The sequence below is a fragment of the Ambystoma mexicanum genome, chromosome 3p (assembly GCF_040938575.1).
Source record: "Ambystoma mexicanum isolate Mex_15411 chromosome 3p, UKY_AmexF1_1, whole genome shotgun sequence".
Lineage (NCBI taxonomy): Eukaryota > Metazoa > Chordata > Amphibia > Caudata > Ambystomatidae > Ambystoma > Ambystoma mexicanum.
The window spans coordinates 1265110555-1265130642 of record NC_090925.1 but is presented as its reverse complement, the minus strand read 5'-3'; the positions used below and the strand labels follow the sequence as shown (position 1 = coordinate 1265130642).

The 20088-nt window shown below is 44.0% G+C and overlaps 1 protein-coding gene and 1 long non-coding RNA gene across 3 annotated transcripts in view; one reads left to right on the top strand and one right to left on the bottom strand.

The window, feature by feature from the left end:
* PHF5A (PHD finger protein 5A) overlaps positions 1-12943 on the top strand; it is a 74735-nt gene extending 61792 nt beyond the window's left edge. For both annotated transcript variants that reach the window (XM_069652758.1, XM_069652759.1), the window contains one exon: positions 12705-12943. In XM_069652758.1, the coding sequence (XP_069508859.1) occupies positions 12705-12794 (90 nt within the window). In that variant the 3' untranslated portion in view covers positions 12795-12943. The remainder of the gene's footprint in view (positions 1-12704) is intronic.
* LOC138581438 (uncharacterized) overlaps positions 1-20088 on the bottom strand; it is a 167107-nt gene that overhangs the window by 95057 nt on the left and 51962 nt on the right. The gene's annotated exons all lie outside the window — the stretch shown is intronic.

The following is a 20088-nucleotide window of genomic DNA, read 5'->3' as shown; positions in this document are numbered from 1 at the left end:
GCTTTCACCTCACCAATCGTGCTCAATCGAAGACCTACGATCCACTATATCGCCACCAATGTTGGCTGCTCTCTGCACTTTCACTTCCATGGCCTTGGGTGTGTGCGTCTGCTTTTGTTGAGCACAATGCTCCATCTTAGCCTGTTTCAAGTGCACATGAGGCGTGCGATGTGACCTCTTCCTTCTATAGATACAGAAGGATCCAGTCCTCTGCCACCAACCGCACCCCAGCCTTCACAGCCTGTCATTACAGCCAGTCCGTTATGTGCAGCAGCCTCCTGTCTAACCTTCTGGCAGCCAGCCACAGTAGGGGTGGTTCCCAGTACACACGCAGCAAGATACAAAAAATAAGGGGAGGTGGTTTAAGCAGGTGCCGTACGTGGTGGTGATCTTTCTGACACTTTCTTGGATGTCCAGTGTTCATGCAACCCACGTCTCCTCTAACCCCCCCCCTCCCTTTCCAGCCTCGCAATAATCAGTTGATCCTTCAGCCCCCAATCGTCTCAGGTATCTTGATCTGTGATCTCTTTAAAGGGTGAGGAGAACCTACTTCCCTGGTCCGCTGCACGGATTCAGGTGGACAGGGAGGCTAGCACTGAGTTTTGCCTCGTGTCTGTTGGCACCACTCACCATCTCTCCCGCCACCGATTCCCCAGCTCTCTGCCGCTATCTTTGACCATGCTGCTCACTCAGCGGGTCTGCGCCACTGCAGATTTTGCCAGCCGAAGTGCCTCCAAGGTCTGCCAAAGTCAACTCTGGGACCACGATCTCGGAGCGCACTGTGCTCCTTGCTGTTTCAGGATCAATCCTCCATCACAGTTGAGGCCACATAATCCAGCATGCCATACACATCTAGATTCCACATTCAGCAAGCTTTTACAGTAGGATTTTGGCGTGTTTTACCGGCTCCCAGACCGGAGCTCACCCTCAAGTCCTCACTGCATCCGCTCTGGCCGCTCCCCCAGGGGATACAATGTTTAAATGATCTTTTATCCAGGATTAAATACTCCTTTGGTACAAATGAGGTTCTTAGTGTAGATAAAGTAGAGTAATGCTTTTAGATTGTTACAAGGCATTTATTTTTGATATTACATACGTATTTCATTCCACAATTGACCGTGTTTAATGTGTACACAAAACGTAGCGTCCTGTTTTAACATTGGCCTCTTTCAGGGCACAATAACTGGTTGTTAGAGATTTTTACACAGCCTTCTTTTGAGGGCTGTGTAACCATCTAACATAATGGTAGAAAATTGTCACCCAAAAGTGAAGACCAAACTCTCATGGTAGACGTAACCGAGGGTTTTGAGCTTTGTTGGATCTTTTCATGTCTCTAGTTGGCTTCACCACTTGTAAAAGCATGCAACAATGTGCCTTTCCTTTGTTTGCTAACGCATGCATCTAAAACATGGGGACTTAGCTTGCCGTAATACCTTTTCTGTTTGGGTCCTCTTTGGCTACAATTACTAGACTTGGTGGATGATTGGGCACCCTCATTTTACCACTGACTGTATTAAATGCCCCAAGCTTTACACTCTATGCATCACAAAATAAACAGAGCACACAGTGACAAGCCACAAGTTTTTCTTCCACAATGGCGCTCATTAGCTTTTATCTGAATTAGCTCAAAATGGAACAGGGGTCAAAAGCGTTTTAAGAACATTTGGAACAGAATATAACACTCATGTACATGGCAATGGACATTGGAAAAATGCAATCATGTAAACTCTTTAGAAATACCACAGAGAAAACATGGCACATTTCACATTTTAGCTAGACAGTGCAGTGACGCAGACGCTCTGAAATCCTTTCTTTTTTTAAACCCCAAACCTCCCACAAGAAACTTGGCAGGCATTACAGGGTTATCTGAGCAACTTTGGAAGGCTTTGGGCGATTATGCAATCCAGCAAAGGACTAAACGCATACATAGAACAAACCTTTATATTCTATTGCTTGAAAAGAATGTCGTACTTTCTAATTTTTACACTCTTATGCTTACTGTTAGGGTGAATCCTCAGAAATGTGCCAATTCCCTCTAGCTTAGAGACCCCGAGCAACTTTGCTGGATTTTGAGGACTTGATTTTTTTTTTAACCTGGAGAGAGTGAGACCCCTTTTCTCATGTATTTTAATGTGTTTTTTTTTTTTTTTTTACACGGTTTCTTTTTGGTTGTGGAGTCTGACAAACTCCATGGGCATCATCTTCTACATTGTGTCACAAGGAGTGCAGTGACACAGGGAAGTCTTTCAGATTTCCCAAAGGTTTAAATACCCTGTGCTTAGTCTCGTAGGAGACCCAAATGCACTCTGTGGTGATTGGCCGGCTGACTGTCCAGCAAGGACATCCACCCTGCTGGGTGACCGACAGCTAGGCTGGAAGGAATGGAAGCAAGCTGCATTAAAGGCGATGCTTTTGGCTTGGAAGGCAGAGTCGACCACTGGAACAAAGGAACCAAAGAAGAACTTGAAGAGGACGCCTGCTGCAACTCCTGGACCCCTAGTTTACCCTGTGAAGCCCTGCTGCTGTGCTAAAACTCCACATTCGTATCGACAGAGGGCCCTGCAAGGATTTCTCCCCTTAAGTTGGTGGGACCAGTCAACTCCAAGTAAGCCACCTGGACATCCTCTCGGAGCTGGTTTGAATCTCCAGAGTTGCTTCTGGAAATCGAATAGCCAGGGAGGGGAACACCAGTTTGTGTGTGTTGCTTTTTAGACTGGCCAGGAGCTCCAGGAAGATCCTGCGGACAGACCAAGCCTGAGCCCCCTCAATAGAGGGCAGGACCCCAGAAGCAAGGAAAGCCCATCTCGACAGCCAGGAACCGTAGTGTTGCTATTTGCGGTAGACGCAAGGAGCTGAAACACCAAACAGCCACTTGTTTGAAGATTGCCGGTTGCGAGAGGTCACCGTTCCATTGCAGTGCAGGAGTCCACAGAAGTCTTCCCTCTTGTCCCCACGACTGAGGCCCAGGAACAGAGATCTGCAGAGCTGCTCAGGAACAGAAGTCATCTGCTGCACTTTTTCTTCAATACAAAGGTACTGCAACGGTCTGAGAGAACTTACCTCTTTTTGTAGAGTTGCTTGCATCTTCTACCCCTCACAAGTCTAACGGCTTGTGGCCCTGCATTTGATTCTTCTTTTTCTTCAAAGACATTGTGCAAAGACCTTTCTTTCTTGCATGCAAAGAAGTGCTTCAGCCCATGTAGACTTTTGCCTATTGACTTTGGCTTAACCTGTTGCACTGAAATACTCTTATTGAAGGATCCAAAAGTATTTGCCTGATTGAGAATATTTGTGGCTCTTGTAAGTTCTAATAACCTTTTCCTTTGACATCCTAGGAATATTCTAAATGCAACAGCTAAATATTAATGTCCTCAGCACCCTAGCTATTGAAGTCACCTGAGGGTGTACAGTGTGTCTGTGGGACATCCCAAAAGGGTACTTATTGATTGACAAATATTAAGAGTGTGTATTTTGTCAAGTATATTGGAGTGTTACTATTTTATTGCCCCCTTCTGAAGAAGGCTTACTCTAACTGATAAATTAATACTTGTTTATTCAAGAAACCTTGTGTGTAGGAGTTTGAGTACTTGTCACTGTGAATCTGTGTAAATCCCCTACAGCTCACATTGACCCCTCTTGAGATGAGCCTGGCTGCTCAATCACGCTACCAACCTGTGTAGTACAGACTTATAACAAAGGTTTGGTTCCTATTGCCAGGAGGTCAGGGTTGTTGTAGTGCACCCAAAGGGTACTGCATACAATCTTGCCTAACACTTAGCAAGTGCTTTAGAGCGCTCTGTCTGCAGCTGAGGCTGCCAGCGAAACCCCCTCTCCTGCCGACTCTCAGCATACAGCCTGGCTCCCGTCAGCCATTGTAGTCAGTCTAATGAAGGACAACCTCCTTTCTCTCCTGCAGGCTCTCAGCAGACTCAGTAGCTCAGCTCACTGCACATGCTTTTCACAGCACCCGGAAGTCTCCACTTTTCTCTCGAATCTCTTCTTGATCTCTCGGTAGAAGACCCTGCCTGTTCTCTCTTTTAAAGCCTTCTCTCTGCTGTCCCACTGCGCTTAAACCTTCATATAGAAAGAATGTGATTTTTTTTTTTCATACCTCCTGCCGTGATATCACCCATCCATCAAGACCGCCCCTGTCATGTCAACTCCCAGTAGTTTTCCAGAAGGCTCTCTGCTCCTTCACCTTTTTACAGTGTTGAGTAGCATTGCTTTCCCCAATCCGGATGGCTATTTGTAACACTTACATGCTAATTTCCTGCGCTTTCAGCTCACACACAATGGGCTGTTTAAGGCAGAATTAATCTGCAATTTTGTCAAGTTTTGAGCCTCACGTCCACACACTGTGGATTGGTTTGCAGTTTGCATTTTATTTTCTAAACCATCATCCACTGTTTACACCAGGTTTGCACTGTGGGCTATGGCCTAGGCTAATCCCACTCTAATCATTAGATTAGTTTGGTTAAAGATAAGTTAATGGGTTAGCACTTAGTAAGTAAAATGTTGTGCTATGCTATTCTTTTCAATCAATACTATGCTCACACCTTTCTTTGGCTTGTAAGAATTCTCATCAATTTCTCACATGAGTGTTAAGCCGCACACATCGGCTGCAGACTGCAACATCATACACTTCTGTACTGGCATACACGTTCTACAGGAGTCTGAGGTCCAGCTAAAATTCTTGCCTGTTTGAAATGCTGCACTTCTTGTTCCTATAGCTTTCTCCTTAACTGTAGAGGTGAGGTGGGTGAGTCTAGTGTTGAGAGGGAGAGAGGGAGAGAGGGAGGGAGGGAGGGAGGCAGGCAGCAGTGTCTGGAGTCGAAGAGGGAGTAGGCCTGTCCTCTGGTTTGTTTCTTCCTGAACCGGTGCAGTTCAGGTCCAGGAGCCAGAGGGTGCAGCATGGCAATTTCCACTCACCCAGCTGTTTGTACAGTTCCACGTGGCTGTTCGTTTTCGCCCCTCCTTTATAACATCCATGTCTCCTCTACCACAGGTGGTGGATAGCTTTCGTCTAGGGTGTTGGATATATGCAAATGAAACGGATCTTGGTAGATCGCATTGGGGATTCTGAGGATGTTTTTAGGTTAGAGGCTTGCTTGAGGTCATTTTAGCGCTGGATGCAAGACCTTTGTTCATACCTAATAATGATCAGACTAAAGTTATGCTTGTTGGTTGCCATCCTGAATGTCTTATACCCTCACAGTGGCCATCACCCCTAAGGCTTTTGCCAACAGCCCTGGAATCTGTCCTTTTCGACATTTGCTTGTCTTTCTTTCGCCAGCTGGAGGCAGTTGTGAAAGCTGTATATTTCCATCGATATTATCTAAAGTATCTGCAGTTATTTGTGGATTACCATTATTGTAACATTTTAGGACGAGGCATTCTTTCCAGAGGGCCATAATGCATGTCACTGTATTTAGCACATGCCAAAAGAAATTTGCACAAACTCCAAGCAGTTTGAGATCGAGCACGAAGGTTTTGCGCACACTTAAAGAAGCATGATCCTGTTTCTCAAGCTTGTCGTATACTGTTTTTGGATCCCTATTGAGGACCCAATCCATTCTCGAGCTATGAATCAGATCTGGAAGATCCTTAACGCCCTTGCTCCAGATTTCCTGTCAACCCTTCTAAAACGTAATGTTCCTAAACGTTGCCTTAGGCCCACCTTGAGCCCATCTGTTAGTACGTTTCAGAGATCATGTTTAGGTGGCAAGTTTGAGTATTAGGGTATCGATTGTGGATGCTTTACACATATCAGTTGGAGAAGGTTCTTCTCTGCAGACTTTTAAGCCATTTTTAAAGCAGCATCTTTTTCGATTACAAGCATCTTGTATTTTTCTTTTTTGTATTGTATTTTAGTAGGTGTTTTTGGATCTCCATGTCTGTTTCATAATTGCATTTTACGATGTTAATTTCTAGTTTGCATCTCTATTTGTAAAGTGACTAGAAACTAGTTTGGCTGGTAATTTGTTGCACATAATGTTTTGTCTACTAAATGTCCTGGCTTCTGGTAGATCGTAAGGCCTCCGGAAATGCTGATCTTCTTAATGAGGTTGCTTGTGGGCGACTACTCTTTAGATGATGCTGGAGGACTTTATGGTGATGCATGCCTTCAGCGGGAGCCAGCGAATTTTGAGGGTCGGGTGGTGTGGACAAATTTGTGATAAAAACAGGCTATACCTAGCCATTTACTAACTTGCTCTTTACCCTAAAATGTAAACCCTGTACTTGGTGGCAGACATTAATACAGACTTTCAGGCTGTAGTTAAGAGTAGACAATAAGGCACACAGTAATTATCATTCTCCGGATCCAAGAATGCCACACAATCTAGTTGCATGTTTCTGCTGCAAAAAAGTATTACACTTTATACATACAGCACAAATAACTGGGTCCAGTGTCCAACAAAGCCAGGAGGAGTTGTCCAGAATATATTTTAGATTCACGCTACCTAAGTCAAGAGGAACAGATTTCCCTCACGGGGGAAACCATAGCAAAATGCACTGATGCCGTGTATATCTTGCGGCAAGGCTTTAATATGTAGATGTAAAAATCCCTAATCAATCAATCAATCCAGGGTAGTGACTAAAATAAAATTTCAGAGAACCCCAGGGACCCTAGAAAAATGTCAGAGGTAAGTACCTTGCAGTGTCACTTGGGGCAGTTCTTGTTTTGCTGAAAGTGCCCAATAGGAAACCGGACATAATTTGAATGTTATGTTCATGTTAAAGGATATTTAAACCATGCACTATCACCACCGGAGTGGTCCATTGGCACACTGGCGGATCTGAAAAGGACAGAGGGTGTTATGGGTTAGTAAGGCTGAGTGGGGAAAAAAAAGCAAGAGAGCTGTGATGTGCTGTTGGCAGCCTCAGTTCGGTTAACACCGTTCACTGAGCTTAGGTGTGCTTTTTGGTTGGTAGCCTTCATGTGTTGTGCGGGGCCATGTGTGGTATGTTTTGTTGTTATGTAGTTGCGTGCGTTTTGTAGTGCTTTCGAGGTATGGTTGTGTTTGTGTAGAGTGTGAGAGGTGTATACAGAGGGGTGAGATTGTTTAGTGGGGTTGGTTAGTGGCATTGCTATTTAGAAGTGACCCATGTTAGTCTTCACAATTGTGTCTAGATGTGGCGCATTGCTCTTCACAATTGTGTCTAGATGTGACGCAGTGCCAATCTTCAGTATTCTGTCTAGATGTGATGGAGGTCAATCTTCACAATTCTGTCTAAATGTGACTGGGGCCAATCTTCACAATTCTGTCTAGATGTGACAGAGGCTAATCACACTCTGTCCAGGTGAAGAACTCCTAAATCGGAGGCAAAACAGTAAGTGCAAAACATCTAGAATTTAGGTATCTGGATGGAGGGAGAACGCCTAGGTATGGCACACAACAGTAAATAACACCACTGAACTGAATGCTGATCTGCAGTTATTGTGAATAGACATGTAGGTCGCAGTTCCTCCCTACAGATGTATGTGGTAGCAGGGGACACCAGCTGAGACCCTAGATAGGAGATGCAGTTCTGGGGTTGAGTCCAGCAACCCCTGTAGAAGAGAAGCATGGTAGTGTTGAGCTAGCAATGCATGGCAATGGAGAAACCCAGTTGGTGTGGACCTGCAGAGCCTTGCAAACAGACTACGTGGACCCCTTGACGACAAGTATCTGTAATATCCTGCCAACTATGAAGGACATTTGCAGGGTGGCTACCTGGAGCAAGCTCCATATGTTGGCCAAGCACTGTTGTCTGGAAGAAGGCGCTGGAAGGGAGTAGACTGTCTGTCCTGCGACAACTGTTTGTCTGAAGTAGGAGCAGCCATAGTTCCTTTCCTCCTTCTCTCCATGTTTCAAGCATGCATAATGTGTTAAGGGTAATCTTTGTGGGTCCTATTGTTGACCTATGTGTGCTTTAGTGAAGTAGGTTGCATGCGTCCACTGGTTGGTATTCTGTTAAACCATGTGAATCTATGAGGACGTATCATAGTCCAGAATATATTTTAGATTTACAGTACCTAGGCCAAGGAACATTTCTCTCAAAGGAGCGAAACAGTAGTAACACTCAGTGATACATCGTATAGCCTGACCCAGGGGTTTGATATATAGGTGTAAAAATCTGTGCTGCAACAAAGAATGTATAGTGCATTTTTGTGTGCACTCAGCAAAGATGTATATGTGTCTGCCTAGGCATTATATTTTGTACATTTATTCATCTGTTAATGTGCATGTCCTTTTCCCAGGTGTATAAATCATTTATTTATTGTGGATGAAGAGGGGGCCGGGCACTGGACTACATGCCATAACCCACTTGCCTGATTCGTTTTTATCCTGGCTCATGGGTCTTTTATGTGCAGTGCTTTGGATTGAATTGCATTTTGAACTGAAAGATTAATGAATAGCTGGAGTTCTGTACCATTCCGTTTGTACTAATCTCAAACATTGCCTGGTCCCAGACTTGACGTGTGGTCTCAATAGCTTGGTTTACCCTCCTGCCAAGCAAATGCCCCCTTCGGTGCTCTTTCTGCTTATCTATCTTAGGGTCCCAGACCCTCTTCTTCTCTCATGTTCATATAGGTGTGGGTCCTAGACCCTCTTATTTTGTATTCTGCAGCCACTCCCCGAGTCCTCCCGGACCTTCAGCACCTCTGTCTGCCCACGTACCTGTTACTCTGGTGCACAACCCGCAAGCAGCAGTGCTTCCCTCTGAGGCTCCGGCAGCGTTCAGGCATGTTCTGCAGTCATCTGCATCCTCGTCGGTCAACTTGCATTCGAGTTTCTCTTCACAGTGGCGGTCGTTCCGCCACTGTCGACTCCCTTCCCTGGATTATGCTTTGCTTTCTGATGGCTTGCAGTATTTTAGGGCACTCGGAAATTTGCTAGAGTGGCGTGTCAAGTAGCGGTGTCTCCTGCTCCAGATCCCCTGTTCGGTGGGTTGTCATCTCCTGGGCTTTCTCGTTGGGGGGGGTGGCTCTCTGTTTGTCCCTCTACAGATTTATATTCTCCTTGACCAGTCCAATGCAGTGATAGATTAGACCATTCTCTGGAGTGATTATCCTACACCTGGTCATCTTTACAGCACTGAATGGAGTTATATGGGAAACAGTTGGTGTTTTCAGGGCCGCCAGTCGGTCTAACCTAGCAGGTGGGTTGACCTCACAATATAATATATTGGCACAGGGAAGGAGAGTTTGCCTTGGAAAAGGAGGGTCTATATAAGTGGACCAGTGCTGTGTTCTCTTGGAATGGTCGTCCCTAATCCTATAAGGGGTTTCCTCCCCTGGTGCACTACCCCCAGGGGGACTATTGTACTGTGGGAACAGGTTTCAATCCCAGTGCCTCGCTTAGACTGGTTCCCCGTATTAAGCAGGTTCTAAAAGATTGATTCATTTTTATATATTCGCCCTTCGGACAAAGAAAGAAAGCATGTGAATCACTAGCCAGTATAACACAGGTAAGTACTCTGGTGCATGAAATTCGGGAAAGCTACTTAAAAATAAGCACACACAGTTTCCCTAACATGTAGTGAGTCAAAATCTCAGATAGTTCGAGGCCTTTTGTTATCAGTTCTAAAGTTATACTTTCCAGATATGTTTAATAAGAGATTGGACAGTTCCAGTGGTTATGATACAAAGTTCAAAAGAATAAGTAAAGTTCAGGCAGGTAAACTCTCTCAATCCCAGACACTATGGGGAACGGGGTGGGGAGGGAGGGGCATGTTAACTGAAATCCTGAACTCTCCAGAGGCCAATGCTTAGGTTCTGGAATCCGTTGGAGGACAGTCTTCTGTGCTTAGCCTGGTCGAGGAACGCCCAAGGATCGTGGGTGCAGAGGTCACTTTTGGACGAGGGAATTATTTTTGGTTGGTTGCGGTGCTTAGATCTCAGTTACAGGCACCTTCCAGCGAAATGCCCAAATATAGTAAAGTTGAAGACTTCTGTGGAGAAGGCAACCTCTGCACACGTCTAGAATGCGAGGAAGACTGAACGCAAAGGTAGTCATTATGATCAGGTGGCGACAGGCGATCTTCAAGGGACGAACAAAGGAGCAGGCCCTACATGGTTTCCGTTGAGGCAAAAGGCTGAACATTCAGGAGTTTTAGGTGTCTTGTAATACAAGTTGAAGATCCTCCAAGCTCCAAAAATGCACTTGGTATGGCGACGGCTGCAGCGAGGTAGCTCAGGAGAGAGCTGGCCTGTCCACCGGTTGGTCCAGGGACACTTCAGAAAAGCTCACATGGGGGAGATCCTTAAACTGGGACCAGGACTGATTGTTCCCACTGGTCTCCGCACTGACCAGGGTCATCTTGAGATGAGGTCAGAGGAGGGAGGGTTTCACTGGGACACCACTGGTTTTGGTGTTTTTCAGTGGCAGGGATCGTCCTCTGGTCATCAACTGGCTGCTCTTTTTCATAGGGGACTTGGCTCCAACGATCTCCAGAATGGCTGCAGGAGTCCTCATTTTAGCCAAGATCTGGACTGGAAGCTCTCTCGGATCCGCCAATGGTATAGATCTGCACCATTTAATCACGGATAGCCACTTCTGCCGAGCAACAGATATTCAGGCACCAGGATGTTTAATGGGACCAGACCGTCCCAACACCCACATTCAGGCTCACACACAAACCGCCTCCTTGCGCAGGAAAGCAGCTGCAGCAGTCTTCACTGGGCCAGGGCTTCCCATATATGGCAATTCCAGACTGAGAGGGCCGTTAGGCCATATAACAATATGTCAAAGGACGAGCAAAACCCTTGTGGCACAGCCATTTTAGGGTGCTACCACCCATTGTAACCATTTGTTGTAAATCCAAAAGGCACGAGTAAAAAGGGATATGGGTTGTTTGACCGAAAAAGCCTACTGGCCATTTGACCAATTCTTCCTGACACCCACTCCCTGCCACCTCCACCTATTCACTCACCCCACAACACATTTTTTATTAAAGTGTTCCATTTGACTTACCAAATTGGGTCAAAAAGATGCAGTGAAATGGGAGTAGGTCAAATTGGCATTAGGGTAACTATGCCAATACCGTAGAAAGTATAGAACAAAGTAGAAAAAGATCCACTGCCACCAGCCCATACTAGGCACATTGTAAATGCCAACAAAAATCCACTACAGAAAGTTCTAAGAATACAAAGTATCCTAACCACAATTCACGGCAATGTGTGCAATTGTAATAGACACTCACTGAGATGGTCATCCCTCGGTGCCCTCGATATCGGTAGATTTATGGACTGATCAGTTTCCTCCTAAGAATGAGCAAAGAGATAAGGGAAGTAAAGCAGAAGGGTTTACTTGCCTCCAAAAAGTCATATCCCAGGTTCAAAACAAACCAGCATTGGCAATGCTATCAGTTTTAGTGTTTGTGTAGGCATGGGAAAGGTACTTGTCACGCATTGCCTTGGTGTATTTACTGGCCATCAATGGTAGCATCTGCAAAATATTGCGAGTACATGAGTATATAATGGCTGTCCCTGGCAAATGCCTTCTACATAAGAACAAGCATTTGCAAGACCAAATGTTATGGCTTGTGTATAACGGGATATCTGTGAAGGACGCGTGTAGTGCTTATAAATCGAATGGCGGAAGGCTGACCTGGATAAGACATTTATATTACACCAGTAGAGAGTTTACAGCTCTAAGTCCTGAACTCTCAAAAGTCGGCTTTGAAAAAGCACTGGCAGGCACTTTGAGCATAAAGTCTAATGGTAGGTATTCATAAAGCTCACCCAGAGATCCCAGGAGGATGTTTGGGCGGGAGGGGCAGGAAGTGGATGGGAATGGCCATGTGGATTAGCATGGCCATGGGCAGTCAAAGGATGGGTAAATAACACTCCTAGCTTTGAATCCCTTATCATATGTCATTTCTCCCGAGCTGTACTCGGAGTTTCGGCCTATATGTGGCGCTTTAGCACCACCTAATAGACTTGTAGGACACTTCTTCGTTTTGGCTATATGAAGAATGCGACAACATAAAAGTCTTTCCTAATACATATATGAGCAGGATTGTTTGCAGAACCTTGGAGAAGTGGCTGGGGCTCCTCGGGTAGACTCCACTTGCAAGTCATTAGCAAGGTCTACCTTTATTTACTCAGGAGCTGATGTTCCAAGTCCCCGGAGTGTGAATACAGGTGCAAAAGACGGGTCTAAGGGTGTTATGACGTCTTAAAGGCTCAATTCATGCTCTAGAGCATTTTCATAATTTTCTTTAAAAGCGCAGTGCAGGGACGAAACAGAAGTTAGTTTCCACCTCCCTTTTACCCTCGTATTCAAAAACTATTTGGTTTATTATGTAATCCACCTGCTTTTACACAAGTAAAAGGCAGGTGGATTACATAGGAAATCACTTCAGCATTTACTCCTTTTGCACTGCAGCAGGCAAAATCGAGGTGTATGGAGGCTTCTGCCGTCTCTTTACACACCTTTAAAAAAAATTAAAAAATAAAGATTTTTTTTTTTTGGGCGCTCCGCAGTACAAATGGATAAAATTACCAATAGGGGACCTATTTGCATGTAAGTGCACACTTAAGTGAGCCCACCTCTGGGTAATCTACACCCAGGAGGAAACCGACTCCTTGTTCTTTCATACACCAGTGAAGTGTCTACCTTTTGGTTACTTAATGGTATTTCATGCACCAGTGCAGCGCTATTTCTCTCCCACACCTAATGAATAAAATGTTTTTTTTTACATTTCATTTTCTCTAGCGTGATGGCTGCCCCAAGATAGTTAACCTTGGTAGCTCCAAGACAGACCTTTTCTACGAGCGGAAGAAATACGGTTTCAAGAAGAGGTGACGTGGAGGAACCCACCTGCTGCCTGGACTTGCCTTTCTGATATCCTGGACATGTACAAAATGTAAAACCTTTTAGGGTTTTTAACCTCCTAGGTGACTTTCTTTTACCGATTGTTTTTCAATGCAATTAAACAAATGACTTTTTTTAAATGGAACACATTTGTAGTGTGGTATAGTTCTGTTTGGCCATGCCCTCTGGAAACGTGTGTTGTTTTATTTAACAGCACGGCTCAGAGACCTATATTGGGTTTTCTATGGAATGGAAAAAATCTTGAAAATAAAATGTTATTTTGGGAGTGGGCCGTAGGTGGATTGGTGTTAAGAAAATACTTCTGTTTTCACAGTGAGCACTTGTAATTGCAGCCAACTTGCATATGGTGGCAGTGTACATATGCATTTATATATGTACAACAAATATATATTTGTTAAAGGCTTACAGCATAAATACAGATGGTTAAGGCTACATATGTCCAAAGTAAGATTATTTGATATGGCACGGAAAAATTGACAACCTGGTTAACTTAAACGGCTACGACAAGTCAACTGGAAATCAAATCCATACTCAGTAGGGGTAGGATTTGGATGAGATGGGAGCTAATGAAGGTGGAAGATGATGATGATGATGATGATAGAGCATCTATTAACAATTGCTTCGGGTAACTTGTCTCTTCTCTGTATTGAGATATTTATTGAAATGAGGGTGTAATTTCATACAGATATGATGCACAGAAAAAGCAATAAAGGAGATTGGGGCAGCCCCTTGGTGAAATGTGAGTTAGAGTACCAGTTAATGAATGGGACATAAGGCAGAGTTGGATTAGTGAGCAGGCATAGCTATTGCATACAATGAAAATAAAAATACTGGCCTAGTGCGGCAGTAGGTGGTAATGCACAAGTTCACATATTTACAAATGGAACAGAGGAACAGATTTGGTAGTTACTAGACTATGGAAAAAAGATTAGTGCTCTTTATGCCCTGGTCTTAGACAGTTTTTAAAAGGCTGTCTAGTTTATATTTAAAATGTACCTCTTAAATCTCATGCTCATGACCCGAATCTGGTGGGACAGAATCTGAAAAGTAGTGCAGTTTGGGGAAAGATGCTCTGGTCCTGCCCCCTAGGTAACTAGGCCAACTTGTTGGGAATGCCAGTCTGATTACACAAAAAGGATAAGCCAGCTAAATAGCTAGTTTGGATAACTGGCTTGATTTTGCTTTTCTGAGGCAGTTGTTTTTGGGCCAGATAATTGAAAGTGTGCTTATTTAAAAAAAGAAAAATGGCACTAATCATGATTTGTGTACTTTAAAATTATTGAAGTTGGGAAGTCCACTGAGGTACAGCTAGCAAAAGGGTGAGCTAAATACAGGGGAAGGGGGGGGGGGTCAGCCACCATGCTAGTTGCATTTGGAATAGCAACAGTGACCCTCAAAAGCGTTTGGTGCACAATGATTGAGAAATTGGCGTTCTTTTTTGGAAAACCTTGATTTTGCAGAATCCTTTTTGTTTTCAAGACTTTATTTATACATTTAATACTTTACATAAAAAATAAAACAATACAATAATACAATGTACAGAGATATTTACACAGATGCAAAATAGTAACCTTATTTGTAAAAGAATAACAAAAAAGGATAGAATTAAGGTGTACAAAACAGAGAGAAGCAATAGAGAGCGAAAGAAACAAACAAGATAGAGTAAAATTACAAAATCAAGAGAAAGATCGATCCCTGGGATACGAATAAATAACTAAGCATAAAGATCATTGAATGCATGCCAAATCCACTCATATTTGTCGAGTTGGTCTTTTGCATTAATGGATACTTTCTCTCTCCTTGACAAAATGCACACTCTGCAACCAGTCAACACTCTGAGAAGTGTCACTTTTCCAAAATTTCAGAATGCGTTTCTTAGTTTCTTAGTTAGAAGAAGTTAGACAGCCCAATACTTAACGGAATCAAACCCAACACACCAAGAAGTGGTTCTCTAGGTATAGATGAATCCATTCTCTGAAAAACAGCATCCCAAAATAATTGTATCTTTCCACATAACCAAAGCATATGGAGCGTGGTGCCCACCTCTTTAGTCATTCTAACAAACCTCTACATTACACAACTTGCACAATCTCATCTACCATTGAGACAAAATTTGGCAGAATCTTATGGTGGAAGAAAAGTTGAAGTAGACTGACCTCTTCCTACAGTTTTCTTTACTGTGGTGCACTGACCCAAGTAAGAAACCGATAGCTAGCCGAGTCTCCCGACTGTGGTAGTTAGTTGGTTCTCGTTGTCCTGGGCAGTAGAGTAAATCTTCAGAGAAGCAAGTATACTTTATGGTTAGTTTGTCAAGGCCCAGGAGCATGTTGCCAAACTATAATCTTCTCATCTTCATGTAAGGATTAGCTATAAAAGATCCGTTTGATAGCTATCGCAATTGCTGTGTGTATTTTTGTTCTTTACCAGTTGTGACTGTGACCAAGAGAGACACTACCTCCAGGAATCTCCATTAACCTATGATCTTGAACCAGATTTCCGGTGGCTTTCCATGTCCCTGAAAATGCCTTTTGGAGTCCACACAAAGTCCCAGGCTTCAACAAACCAAGATAGCACAATACACTGTGGCAGAGGTTAACTTGAAAAAAAAGGATCAGCTTGACAGACAGTTTTCCTTGTTATAAGACACTGGGTCTTTTATACTAGCCTTAATTAGGAAATTGGTCAGCCGAGTCACTGACTCCAGCATGTGAACTGACTTGTCCATAGCTGTGCTCCTTGTTTGTTCTCCCGGTTTGATGAGCGTTCTACCGCACATGCTCGAATTTGACGGTTAAACCCCTATTCTCTTGTAACCCAACAAATATCATAAGAAATATATAATCTCATTGCATATTCTTACACCTTTCTGGTGTGTAAGACTGCATTCTGTTGAACGTTCTGCAGTGTTGACCTGTTTTCCAGCTTGTAGACATGTACTGCTGCCAGTCCTTAATTTCTAGCCTAGGATGTTGCTTTCATATTGCTTACGTGTTTTAACCATGCACCCACTTCAAATACCTCTGTTTTGGGCACGGGTAAAGGGTAAATTAGCAGGACAGTTTATTGCAGATTTTGATCAGCGATACATGAAAGGCTTAACATTTTTCAGTGTATCAATAAGGTTTATTTTAAGGCGTTGTCACTGAAATTAGCAGGTATTTGGAGCTTAGCCATGCTTTATTGCCAAGCTAAACTGGTAAATGGAAGCTACAAAAGTATGCCTGATCTGGTGGTGCTGGTTCAGGAACTTTATTTTTCTGCATGCCAGCCATGACTCCTTATACATATACATAAAGCATGGCATTGGCTGCCTTTAAACCATCTCACAAACACTGCAGCTATCTGGGACCTCACCAAATTTATACCCTCAAGGTATGCTACTGATCAAGCTTAAGCATTGAATTTGAATAGATATCTCTCCAACTCGTATGCAGCAGGTTCTTTCATTCTTTTCCATGCACCCTTTAGGATTGGTTAGATGGCTAATATAATTAGGCATTTGCTGATGAGCACTGATTTGGTGCCCTATGGGCGCATGTTTGAATTTCAGTACAACAGAGTGCTTTTCCCTCTACAATTGGGCAAACCAAGGCTATGGTGTTTTGGGACAGTTTTTCTGAAGTCCAACTAAGGGCTTAGTAAAACAATTCAACTGAGACCGTACAAGACTCCACTTTTAGTATAAGGCTGCACCACCGGAGTATATGGTAGCGTAGACTGAGCAGCCAGGCTTGTCTTTGGAGGGAGAGAGGGCTGTTGGAAAGTACAAAGAACCTGTAATAGACCAAGGATGCAATAGAAACACTTGCACCCAGAAGTATTGTATTCATAATAAACCTTTTATTTTCTTATAAGTGGGCCAGGTCTTGAGCTAAGTACTGGTCATAGTCATGAACATATTTATAAAAACACACCAATATGCTTTAAAGTACACAGACCAAAGCATAGACCTTGTTCCGAAAACATAACCGTAGTTTTAGGCAAGTCAGACCTTATCAAACACATTTAGTATAGGACACACCTATTCATGGGGAGTAAAACCATAGGTTACTTTTAGATTATTTTACAGTAACTCAAGGGTAGTAGACCCTGTCAATTATGCAGTGACACTAAGTTAAGGAATCGCATAATCTACCAACCCTGTTACCAGGGTACACTTTCTGAATAGTGAACACCTATTCAAGGAACAGTATATACCTATTACTACATTTATGTTAAAACACAGTTCTACTAGGTGAGGAAGACCTTTTGGTGTATTATTCAATTAGTTGCTTTTCAGATCGGTGGAACACAGATTAGGGTATGCAATAACTTTCTAACTTATTTTAGGCTGGGTGAAGGCAGAACAAGGTAAGTAAAACTCAGTTACTTTTTAAAGGAGCTATCGGCAATGTAAAGGTAGGTATAACCCTTAGACTGTTTTAGCATCTGTATGAAATAGACCAGGGAAAGCCAAATCCAATGTTACACTTTAAGAATGACCGGTAGATAAAACCCAAGGCAGACTTAGTTTAGACAAGTTATACAGCAGGTCAGGGAGGCAAGACCCAGTTGGAGAACTTGCACACTAATATTCTGAAATAGTTTTGAAGCCAACCGCATTACTTTTGGGGAAGAGGCACAACCAATTCACAGTGTGTAAAATAACCTTAAATATACTTTTCAGAATGGCACAAGACACATTCAAGGTAAGTAAGAACTTTCTTAACTGCTCACTCTGAGTTGGTTACCAACTAACTCTTTAACAAGTAAGTAACATTTTAAACACTTGTTATACTTTTCAAGGCAGAATCCTTTTCTTATCCACTCCTTCCCTATTCTATTGTATTAGTTCACTCAGCGGCAGAAGGACCCTAGTGGTCTAGGTGCCAGCTGTAGGCAGGGTGAGATAGTGTTCAGTTGCTGCAAAAGTCAGAGTTCCTGTGGAAAAGTGTTAAAACAAGTAAGTAGTTTACTTTAAAGTTAGTTAGGGTCCATGGACTTCTGAGAGGACACCCTAGGAGGATTCCCGCAGTGGGCGTGGGTGAACTGATGAGAGGACTATTAATCGCAGAAAACACCCCAAAAGCTTTACAGAAATCACACAGGTTTAAGGTAACTAAATAACCCAGCCAACACAGTGCCCCAGCACAGAAGAAGAGTTGCAGCAGGAATACTTCAGGCTCTGAGCCCAAAACCGGGTCAATGGTTCCCTTGGTCACGAAGACGGAAGACCGGACTTTAGAAGGGATTTTGCATCAGGGATCAACAGTAGGTTCCAGGCAAGAGTTTCTTCGCGGCTGGATGCAGCTCTGTGGTTTTGGTGCCCTTTTCAGGAGCCAGAAGAAGACAGAATATCGCTGGTCGGATTCTCGTCACTTGCAAGGGCCAGCACTCTGATGAGGGGTGTTAGGCAAGATTGTATGCAGTACCCTTTGGGTGCACAACAACCCTGACCTCCTGGCAATAAGAACCCAACCTTCAGAATAAATTAAGTATTCACAGAGTTATCCTTAAGCAGGTAAGTACTTTCAAAATACACTCCCGCCCCCTGCCCCCCCAATGCAAAGTCAGTTAACCCTTTCCTGGAAGGAAGGCAAAACACATAAGCAAGGGAGAGAAGAGTCATTCAGAGGGCCAGGCCAGCCACAAGTTAGTAAAAGTCAAGGTGAACTGAAGCACTTCTTGCAGGTAAATAGAAAGTCATTCACAATGTTTAAAAAGCCTTTGTACAATCGAAGAAATCAAAGTAGGACCACAAGCTGATTAGGCTTGTGAGGTAAAAAAGCTGCAAGCAACTCTACAAGAGCACCCGAGACAAGTCTCCAACGAGGACAAGCAAGGTAGCACAAAGAGTTAAGTTCTCTGACTTTAGAGTACTTTTAGGTTGAGGAAAAGTGCAGCAGATGACTTCTGTTCCTGTGCAGCTCTGCAGATCCTGGTGTTCCTAGGCCTCAGTCGTGGGGACAAGAGGGAGGACGTCTGGGGACTCCTGCACGGCAATGGGACGGTCACCGACCGCAACCGGCAATCTTCAAACAAGTGGCACTTCGGTGTTTCAGCTCCTCGCATCTACCGCAAATAGCAACACTGTGGTTCCTGGCTGTCGAGATGGGCTTTCCTTGAATCTGGGGTCCTGCACTTTGTTGGGGCTCAAAGTTGTTGAGGGGGCTCGGGCTCGGTCAGTCCTGCTTCCTGGGAGTCTGGAGGATCTTCCTGGAGCTCTTGGCCAGTTTAAAAGCAGCACACACTATCTGCTGTTCCTCTCCCTGACTATTCGGTTCCAGCAGCAACTGCAGTGTGATTTAAACCAGTTGCGAGAGGATGTCGAGGTGGCTTACTTTGGAGTTGATTGGTCCCACCAACTCAAAAGGCGAAGTCGTCCTTGCAGGGGCCTCTCTGTCAATACGAATTTGGAGTTTCAGCACAGCAGCAGGGCTCAACTGGGCAAACCAACGGAGGAGTTGCAACAGGTGTCCTCTTCAAGCTCTTATTCAGATTCCTTCCTCCAGTGGTCGACTCTGCCCTCCAAGCCAAAAAGCCTCGCCTTTTTTTTTTAGGCAGCTTTCTCCCATTCATTCCAGCCTAGCTGTCAGTCACCCAGCAGGGTGGCTGTCCTTGCCGGACAGCCAGCCGGTCAATCACCTAAGAGTGCATTCCTGTCTCCTAGAGTTTCGGGCACCTCCCTCGCTTCCTGCCCCAGCCAGACCCCTGGAGCCAGAGGCGGGGCTTCACCCGCCAAATGAACAAAGGGACCAAACCTGGTTTGGCGCGCAGAGTAAATCTCAAGAAGGACCTTTCCACAAATGGTGAAAAAACGACCAGGGCCATTTTGTGGCACCATGGGTGCTTTACTATGGCTGCGAGCGAACGCAGCCCGTGCTAAAAACACACGATGGTAGTAAAAGTGAACCATTGCCACCAGCCATTCAGTGAGTAAAGGATAACATAAAAATGTTACATCAGAAACTAGACAAAGGGGATACTAAGTAACCCCTCCAACGCCCTACTGTAAGTTAGTGTGTGCTTGGTCTACAAAGTTACAAATGTAAGTAAAGTCAATTTCACTTTACTGCTCTTGGAAAAAGTTTATCCAAGGGAAGGTATTTAAATCTTGGGGAAATCTGAAAGACTTCCCTGTGTCGCTGCACTGAAGGTGCTGTGTGACACAATGTAAAAGATTATGCCTATGGAGTTTGTCAGATTCCCCAACCAAAAGAAACGGTGCACAAAATCACATTAAAATACGAGAGTGGGGAAAAAGGGTCTCCCTCTCTCTAGGTTA